The 10,148-nt window shown below is 35.1% G+C and overlaps 1 protein-coding gene across 5 annotated transcripts; it reads right to left on the reverse strand.

Annotated features, from left to right (window-relative positions):
* Positions 1–99: 99 nt before the first annotated feature.
* Positions 100–6,019, reverse strand: LOC103332392 (alpha-taxilin-like protein). 5 transcript variants are annotated; one of them, XM_008235129.3, is made up of 13 exons: positions 5,830–6,019; positions 5,102–5,318; positions 4,859–5,026; positions 4,640–4,728; positions 4,279–4,387; positions 3,786–3,853; positions 2,927–3,004; positions 2,418–2,482; positions 2,032–2,098; positions 1,738–1,920; positions 868–924; positions 643–738; positions 100–491 (listed from the first exon to the last, which is right to left on the reverse strand). In XM_008235129.3, exons 2-13 carry the CDS (start codon positions 5,310–5,312, stop codon positions 357–359), a joined length of 1,326 nt encoding a protein of 441 aa, XP_008233351.2. In that variant the 5' UTR covers positions 5,313–5,318; positions 5,830–6,019; the 3' UTR covers positions 100–356. The 5 variants fall into 5 exon arrangements, with proteins under 5 accessions (XP_008233351.2, XP_088909438.1, XP_016649824.2 ...); XM_089053312.1 differs by having other exon boundaries at positions 4,859–5,023; positions 5,102–5,325; XM_016794338.2 differs by having other exon boundaries at positions 5,102–5,325.
* Positions 6,020–10,148: the final 4,129 nt, after the last annotated feature.

Here is a 10,148-nt window from a genome sequence, read left to right on the forward strand (position 1 = left end):
TGCAAGGATATGGAGAGCTCCTCCCTTGCAAGAACATGCATTATAGAAAGAGGTACAACCCAAAAGAAAATATATAAAAAATGATGTAAAAAGCTTGAATTTTTGGAAGAAGAATAGTTCCATTCATACAAGAATAACAAAATGAACAAATCCGATTCCCGAATTTGAGATTTAACATGGAGATAGAGAGATCACAAATATGCTAAAATAATAGAGTATAAATTACACTCAACAACATCTTGATATTTTCTCCCGTTTCTTGAGATCAAGCCATAGCCAAAAATAGTATATCGGGTAACATTTGTAACGGTGATTATTGAAACCAGTTTAAGTTACATAGTTGAGTAGAGCAGTGTTCATGATGGAACTGAATCGGAGTTGTTGCTGCCGATGGAGTTCTGCTTCCTTTCTGCTTGAAGTGATCGGCACAAGGATTCAAGCTTTTCTTTCTGATTCTTTGTTTTCTCCAACTGTTTCTTCAACCGTTCACGCTGCACAGACCAACATAAAAATCTGTGTTATTCCTCATCTATGCTGTTTCTTAATAAGGCATCATAAAGGCATATGCCTGAGTTCAACGTTTACTGTTGATTGATGAGTAATTGAAAGAAATAGAAACAAAAAAGTGCATGCAAACTATACCTCATCTACGAGTTCTATAAGAGTAACATCTGTTTTCTCACATTTGCTCTTCAAGAATAAATTTTCCTTCTTGAGTTCCTTGATAGATTTTGCCATCTACGATTTTGCAGATGTAACAAACAGGGTAGCTTAGTTTAAAACAAACATATCATGCGAGTTACACCGTGCTAGAGAAATCAGGAAAAGTGTGTCTAAATGAAAATGTAATTTGAAGGAATAATTCACCTTTTCGATCTCCTGTTTAAATGTCTCAAAAACTTCATTGCTTTTCAACAATGCATCCTACACAATAAATATAATACTTAATTAAGACCAGATAGAGTTGTGTATTGATAACACAAACATTCAGCTTCAAGCACTTGTGAGGTGATCCGCCAAGTATCTGAAAGGTCCATTCTGAAAGAAGAATGCTCAAATTGAGCACAAAGAGTAGGTTGCCTTCTCTTCAGTATTGCCTAATGAAGACACACATTGGAAGGCTCTAAGCGCACTTTAAAAAAAATATTTGAATGATATACATAGAGCAAGGAGACAGATGGTGAATTCACTTCTGCCAATCAATTTGAAAGTTGCCAATTTTTGGCCCAACTCTCATCCTGTTAACAACTAGGACTTATAATTCCAAGTAACTCAAAGATACTCAAAGATACATAGAGCAAGGAGACAGGTGGTGAGTTCACTTCGGCCAATCAATTTGAAAGTCACCAATTTTTGGCCCAACTCTCACTCTGTTAACAACTAGGACTTATAATTCCAAGTAACTCAAAGATACTAATCACAGAATGATCATGAAATCACAAAGTTATTGATATATCCATTGATAACCAAGGTAATCTCTTTTCTTTGTTTCATGACATTGAATAACATATCAATTACGCAACAACCAACCTTCTAGAGTGTAATCTACGTGAGACTCAACCTACTATCATGGCTACATAACTAACACCATACAGCCTACAGGGAAAATGAACCAACTCAGTTTTGTACTCTCGAGAATTCTGCAGATAAATTTGACAGCCTCTAACTAAGTAGCTATTCATTCTGGTGACAGTTTCAAAGTAATGGTTTAAAGCAACACATAACACAGAAGTTGACCTGAAATTGTTGGAATTTCTCTCCATCAGCTGTCAACTGTAAGCGCAAATTCTTTTCAGTTGATAGTAACTGTGACACCTGTTCTGCATATAGTTTCATCTGGGACTGTTCCTGGATTAACTTCTCTTCATGCTGCTTAATCTTCAAATCAGCAATTTGAAGCTCCAGAGATTTCTGCTTCAACTGTTAATTCAAAACAAAGTCACTACAGAAAAGTTAAGTCCCTACCTAATAAAGTAAACAATCATTATAGGTAAACTAACGTCATTTGTACAAGTTACAGTTAAATTTTACCTTCTGTTCATATTGCTGTTCAGAAAGAGCATACTGATAGGTGAGCTGCTGCAGCTTAGTTCTTAACCTGAAGATGAATGAATGTCAATTTAACTAATTTTAACACAACGAAGACAAATTATAGACAGCCCAAAAAGAAATAAACCAATGATATCAATCAACCAAGTCAACAAAAAAGATACAGAATCTATGTTGTCAGAGATTTATAACAAACAATCCATGACATTATCCTATATAATAATATATGACACTTAGGATGAAATTAATCGAGTTCAGTCTCATTGACACATGCATGTGCAAGGGATCTCCAAGTTAAGTAATTCAAGTTTGCTTCAGTATATGCATCAAGATAGTAAGCACAAGTTTCCATGACATCTGGCTCTTACATTTCATTCTCCTTTAGCTGAGAGATACATTCTTCCTTTTGCTCATCTAGCTTATTGCTCACATCCTATAACCATAAGAACTTAATGTTAGAATATCATTTAAAAAAAGGCATTAAAAAAAAAAAGCACTGAACAGATAAATTTTGCTTTCAAAATAGAAAGGAACTAGTTCTGAGTTCCGATGTTTGGAAAGAATACAAAACTTGTTAGTTAACTGAACTCTTATTGCTTGTATGTGCTCTCTTGAGCATGTAAATAATCATGATTCATGACAGAACAGAAATCTTGTCTGTTTTTCCTTTTCAACACACACAGAATTGTAAGTTGAGGAAAAATATGGACTTTGAGTGTTTGGAGCTTTAAAAGATCTCATGTTTTGTAGTGTATAATAGGTAATGTTTCTTCAACCTTGGATTAAGTTTAACTTTTCAACTTACAAATTAATTAGCCAACAACAATAAATATTCAAATCCCCTGAGGAAAAGCTATTATATTATAAATTGTCAAACCTTTATTGCATCTTGGAACTTGACTGATAAATCTAATCTCAAGTTCTGCCCCTCTGTTGACACCCGCTTACACTCATCCTGTTTAAATGATCAGGAAGCCATCAATGTTTCTAGGTGGGTGATTGAGTATTGATCAACTTCACAAATTATCATATCAAATGGTAAGATACAGTCAAAGTAGAGAACATATCGACATAAAAATTGTAAAAGATCACAAGTCAATAATGTGAACTTATCATTTCAAAATGTTGAATATATTGGACATGATGATAACAGCAGATCTTATTTAGATGAACTGAAAAGTTTCACTCAACTCCACAAAAATTTATCCTTTTTTTCCTTCACCAAATATGTCTCAATAACTAATGACAGAAAAGAAAGCAGAATCACCCAATGCACCCTTACTTCGTGAAACAACCTAGGCTCAAGCTCAAAGTAATGGGAGAATGAAGAAAAAGATAATCAATACTTTCAGGTGCCTCTTTGCACATTTGCTATTTTACTTTAAAAAAAAAAAAAAAAAAACAGGAAGACATCGAGGGCAACTTGTCACAGGCCTGCAATGTAGTTAAGTGAGCTTAGTCATGGTATGAATAAACGGGAGCCGTACAAGGCCCAGGTATATGTATTAAGGGTACATCCAATGGTTGTAAAAACTAGTTTCTGACCTCTACTCCAATTCACCAATGGCTATTAATAGAAAGTAAGAATTAAGTTTGCATGGTCAAACGGAACCTAAACAAGTTAAAGAATTACACTGAGATGAAAATTATGATAATGAAGAACTAGGAAAATATGAAAATATGAAAGTTCACAAACAAATCATTTTAAGGATATGCAGTCAGTCAAGATAGCATACCATTAGCACTTTGTTCTGGCGTTGTAACTCCCTGCACAACGACTCAAGCTTATCTCGAACAGAAATGGCTAGAAAGAAAAGAGGATGCAAGTAAATAAATAATAAAACCATCTACAATACTGCTCATAATATATAAAAATCCATGCATATATACAATGAAGGTATGCCACTGCACTAAGACTTCGCAAAAGCTACATCTTTCCATCAGAAATTAATCTTAATTTAGGTTATCAACATTATCACATCTAGTTACTGATAATTGGCAATTATTCATACCCTTCGACTTCGTGAAAATTTGTGACACACAAACATCATATGCGTAAGTAGTCCATTTCTACATCAACTATTATACCACCACATAAATGCATTATACTTAACATTCACTGTTCCTAAACAAATATATGATTTCACCCACAATATTGGAGGTGTAAACATCAGTATATTAGTTATGGAAACACTGGGTGTAAACATTCACACAACTATCTCAAAATACCTGAATCTCTTTCAGCAAGAACTTGTTGATACTTCAAGGTGAACTCTATGAACTCCTTTTCTGATTTAAAGGTACGCTTTGCACTCTTACGTTTGGTTTCAGTGGATTCCTGAGGCAAAATTAGTCCACATTACTAACCTTACTGATGACTTACATGTATAACATATTTGTGTGATAGGTAAATATTTATGTGTGCGTGGGAATGTGGTTGCAGGTACACATTTTGAGTGAAGATTGCATCACAAATATCAGTCTCAACAAAGAAAATCACACACATGATTTCTTGCATAGATTGCAAGGATCAACAACTGTACAAATTGATATCATATAAAAAAGAGATCAAGTAATACGTAGTACTAACGGTCTTTTTGCTTTTCAGAGTTTCCACGCTCTCCAATGATGATGTTTCCTTCACACTGGCTGCTGACGCATCTGAGCCTCCTTCAGTCGCTGAAAAGCAATGAGAAATGAGGGTGGCAAACTAATGTCAAAAGATCAAACGAAAAAGACCAGATATAATAGTACACATTTTGACTTAAATTTTTCAAAAAGGGAAAATCACAAAGGTAAAGATAATTACGTCTCTCTGAACTTTGACATCTTGCTTCAACTTGTTCCTTTATCTCACTGCATTCAGGTACCCCAACCGAAGTCTCAGAAACAGAATCAGCTGAGTCGGGCATGACTAGCGTACCTCCTTCTTCTGTCTGCTCCGTAGAAGCCCTTTTGGGCACTTGAACTGATTCTACTGAAACATCAGAACTATCAGTTTCCGATAATGGAACAGGAAAGGTTCTCAGTTTCTGGGTCTTCTCTGCCCTACCCTGACTTGTTTGAAACTCATCTGCAGCCGATTCTTCTACAGGTTCCTTTGAACGATTAATATCTGAGGCAATATCATCCTCACGATTGTCCAGTGGCTTCTCTTGTTCAAAGGTTGGAGTTGGAGGAGCCAGGGGCTCTGCAGGGCTCTCAACAAACCCATCAGGCAATGAATCAACTTCAGGAAGCTGATTTGCTTCTGGGTTCTCCATTTTTACCTACAATCTTCATCATGCATTCTTAGAACCATCAACATTTATACCATCCTAAGAATTATAACAAAAAAGCCCATTCCTTTACAGAGGGATGAGAGAGTAAAAGCCAGAGACTACAATCTAGTTTTGCAGCTGCTGTCATTCAGGAAACGGCAACACTAGAACCCATTTGGTTGCTAAGAAAATTTGAAGAGAACCCAAGAGAAACTCAAAAAGATTCCATATTTAAGATGTTTAAGATATCCTAGAATGAGATTGAAGAAGTGCCCAAGTAAAAAACTACACCAACTATGACTAAAATCTCAACCTTGGGTTAAATTTTCACACTTTCTCTGGGAAACCAACCCAAAAAAGAAACAAATTCATTCTTACATTATCAAGAGAAAAATAAGAAAGAATACGAAAATTTCAAACACCCTAACAATCAACCATCGGCATCATTGAACAATCTGAACAGTAATCAACGAAAATTGAGAGAAAAAAAATTAAACAAAGAGAAAGAAGGAGACATTACCAGGTAGATTATGAGAGAGAGAGAGAGAGATTGAACTGAGACAATGGAAGTGATCTCTCTATCTGTGGAAAGTGTCCAGTGCGTGCGTTCCGTAGAAGAACTGATCTTTGTGCTGCGCTTTTGTCACTCACCTTCACTCCACCTAGTTGTTGTGTTAGACCGAGAGAACGACACTTTTCGTTCTCCTAATTTATTAATTTTCTCTCATATTTTTCATTGGTCTGAATTGAGCATTTTGTACCCCAATTCATTTTTATTTTTATTTTTATTTTTATTGTTTGGTAATATTTCCCATATATATAAAATTTTAAAAGTTAGAAAGGGAAGGGGGAATGTCACAGACACTAGTACCATGGCATTCACGATATATGTTTTCTTATATTGAAGCTATAGTCCATAACTCTACCTTTCAACATGTAGCATATAACGATTGTTGAGCCTGTCACGTAGATAGTATATTCTTATATCAATGACTATTTATGAAAATTATGAAATTTTTTCAAACACAGATAATTTTTTAAATGAAAAGCTTCAAGAAATGTTAAATTGAACAATAATTAATCTATTAAACAAATAAATTTCATAAATACCATCTGTATGATAATTATATAAAAGAAAAAAAAAAGGATATGACACTAGTCATAAGAAAAATATTATAGTTCCTTTTTTTTTTGTTGGAAGAAAATTATTATAGTTCAAAAGCAAAGAGTTTTAAATATCATAAATATCAAGGTTTACTACTATAAAGAGTTTTATTTTATTTGACATGTTTATTAAATGTGCTCGTCCATCTAAATTACAATACGTTAATTTTCATATTGATTGGAGAGTCATAAATGCTATAACTATTTTTTGATTGGTCAATCTCTATTAAAAAATAAAATAAAAAATAGTTAGCATTAAGTAAAGGTTTGAAATACTCATTAAATAAAACAACATTAAATTATAGGGAGCTGATCCTTTCTCTCTCCTCAGATTTAGGAGCTCCTAGAGGACTCCTTATTTTAGAAGGTGGATAGGAAGTATGGTTGGAGTTGCATTTTTATAATTCCTCCCTAAAATTTGTCTAAAAAGGTGGTTTACAGAGTTTATTGTGGATGCTCTTATTAAATATGTTCGTCTATCTACAATTACAATACGTTAATTTCCATAAAATATAAACCCAAAAAAACAAAGTTCCCGTCACGCAAATCAAATGAGATGATGGTTTGTACCATATTCAACAGCTATAAAATAAGAGTTTTGAAGGAGAGCTAGGCATGCACAAAACATTCCTGTACCATATGATATGGCTGATATTAAGAAGCTAGGTATGGTGGGGGTGGCTATGGTGCTAATTCTGTCCACCTTCGCTACAAAAACTGTCTTTATCGCGGCCGAAATCATTAACGGCAACAAACCTACTAATGGTAACGGCAACGATAACAGTAAGACTCGGTATCCCACTCTGATGAACAGGATAGATATGGAAGAAGGTGGTGGCGTGGGCAAGGGCGGTGATGGGTGTAAAGGTTCTATATGCAATATGCTGGTGCTCCCTTGCAAGAGTGGGTGTTATTGCATCCCCTTTGGAATTTTGCCAATTGGGGTGTGCGCTGGTATATGTTGTAGCAGCTAAATCAAACTCAATATACTTTTTAAGTTCATAATATGTGCGTGCATTCAATGAAATAATATTGGTAGAGAATGTCTTTCTGAATTTTCTGGAAAGATGAGAGCCTACACCATCCACAACAACAAACACAAATAGGAAAAGGGTTGCACAATGAACCAACTTACAATATACACAAGTCACCAATGTAGTTGAGGGATATTAAAATCATGAGCAAGGATATATAAATGTTGGATGCAACAAAATTCTTTAAGAAAATCTCTTAGGGCAGGAAAATGTTTCCACGGCCAGTCGATGGTGGATAACTCTTCGTCCCAAATTCCAATCTTTGCCACCCTTAAATTTGAAACTTTCACATGAAAATTGGAGTAGTTCATGTAACCATTGAAATGAAACTCAAATAGATTTGGAGTATCGATTGTGGCCTTCACACTTTCATGGCATCCATATAAAGAAATCGATTTGGAGTATTGATTGTCGACAATGTATCGAGTGTAAAAAGGAGGGGGAGGGACGAGTGTAAAAACTCGACCCACTTAGTCCCAAATGCTCCAATGCAACTTACTCATTCTAAGGCTGATATCTAACTCTTTGACGCTTCTCTCAAATGAGAAATTCAACAAACTTATCTACAATTGCTGCGTCTTTGCAAAAGTAGACCGTGCAAATTCTGAATTTGGCTAAGAGATCATTTTTGTGCTAGTCTTTCTCATGATATTACCAAATACCTTGTCATCAAGATATTGTTGATGAACTTTTTATGGCGGAGTAAGTTTTTGGCAAAAGACGACATCGTTGGGGGTAATAATCATCAGAGTTGCCGCCCTTGTCGAAATCCTTGTACATTATGTCATGTTAAAATAGGTTTATTAGTGAAATCCTCTTTTTTTTCTTTCATTCTTTTTTGTTTTCTCTCTCTTTATATTTATCCTAAAAAGTTTTTTTTTATTTCCTTGTCATATCAATTGTCAAATTAGCTACCAACCTGAAGCTTCCTTCAAGTTTCACTTTTTTTGCTACTTTTATTTTCCTGGTTTGTCGATGGGGTTTTTTGATTCGTGGGTCTAATGAGGTGTAAATATTTGGTTTAGGGTTTGAATGTTTTGGAGGACACAAAAAGATGGCGTGATTAGTTATCTATGAAACAAAACAAGGCACGAAATTAACATGAGTTATTTCTAAGTTAGGCTGCCGTATGGTACTATTTCACAAAAGACTAGGCAGATCCCAATGAGGAAAATAAATCATGCATATTGCATGCAATTGTTGGTTATAATAACTTATATATAAATTACTCGGAAGAAGTATTTAAACAAAAGCTCAAGAGAGAGACAGAGACAAAGGGGTATACGTAGAATCAAGATATTGGAAAACTATGGAGATGATGAGCAACAAGCTATGTTTTGCCGTGGTAATGACCATGGTGCTTACGGTGTCCACCTTTGCTCCAGCTGCCTATGGAAACCCTAGCAAGGACAATATTGCTGAAGCACCCGCCTCTGAGCCTGAAGCCAAATGTGATGCAAAAATCATCGACGCCAATAATCTCTATGATGGAAATTTTGGGGTAGCTGCTCCCATGGCTAGTCGTCTCAACGAGGAGAGCTTGGCGTTGATGTCAGGGAGGATGAAAGAGCTAGAAACGAGTGGAGGTGTGGGCACCATCAATGGGTGCAGAGGCAACCTCTGCAATTTTTTGGTGGCTCCTTGCCAGATCGGCTGTGTTTGCGTTCCCATTAACATTGGACCTTATGGGCTCTGCAGTGGCGTCTGTTGCTAGCTATGTAGCTACTCCTACTATAACAAATTAATGTATCTGCATCCATGATCCATCCATTCATGCATGCATGCATTTCATCTAATCATGAACATCTACGAACTGATCGATTCTTTAGCATGAAACAACGTCGATCGTATATATACACGTACGTGTGCACTTGTGTAAGGTTGTAATGTTGTTGTCTAGTATTATATATACTATATATTCAGACCAAAAAAAAAAAAGTATTATATATACTATTGGAAGGTACGGGTTCATCTCATGCTTCTTTTCTCTTAGTTTGGTTTTCTTCTTCTTTTCCTTTCAGCTTAATTTCATCTTTTTTGTGTTATACTGTGTTGGGTTAGGTACATCTCACCCCTAGCAACTCTTTTCACTTGGTAAATTAGGCTCAAATTTAAAATGTTATGCCACACCTAACATTAAAAAGAACACATATAAAAACCATATATTAAATAAAGTGTCCAAAGATCAACTTTGGGTTTCCATAGAATTACTCCATCAAAAATTGTCCTGGGCCTACATTTATGCTTACCCTCACCTAAATACCAAAATACAACCTATGTTACAAGAAAAATCCAAGGTTGGCAAATCGAATCTATGACCTCAGGTGCAGAGGTAAATGCTCTTAATCATTTAAGTTACAAGCCGCTTACAATAAAATAACAACTTTAGTAAAACTAGCTTTTTTACACCGATGAGAGAGAGAGGAAAGAGATTCATTAATTATGCTTATATATAAGTTTTGAAGAGTAAAGCTAGGAAAACCACAAGTGAATACATACGCATTTATATAAGCATAATCATGTTTTAATCAAAATACTAATTTAATACGTCAACTTGATCAAGTATAGTTGTACGCTACATACAATACAACGCAATTATCTAGGAAAATCTAAAGTGCATTAACATTTAATCAATCAATTC

Source organism: Prunus mume, linkage group LG5 (assembly GCF_029339155.1).
Source record: "Prunus mume cultivar Tortuosa linkage group LG5, ASM2933915v1, whole genome shotgun sequence".
Classification (NCBI taxonomy): domain Eukaryota; kingdom Viridiplantae; phylum Streptophyta; class Magnoliopsida; order Rosales; family Rosaceae; genus Prunus; species Prunus mume.

Excerpts from the sequence above, each read along its gene's own strand:
- LOC103332392 (XM_008235128.3), bottom strand. The coding sequence starts at position 5,312 with ATGGAGAACCCAGAAGCAAATCAGCTTCCTGAAGTTGATTCATTGCCT. Across the intron at positions 4,729-4,858 it reads ATGTCAAAGTTCAGAGAGAC|CGACTGAAGGAGGCTCAGAT; the intron begins GTAATTATCTTT and ends ATTGCTTTTCAG. Across the intron at positions 2,483-2,926 it reads AGTTCCAAGATGCAATAAAG|GATGTGAGCAATAAGCTAGA; the intron begins GTTTGACAATTT and ends TTATGGTTATAG.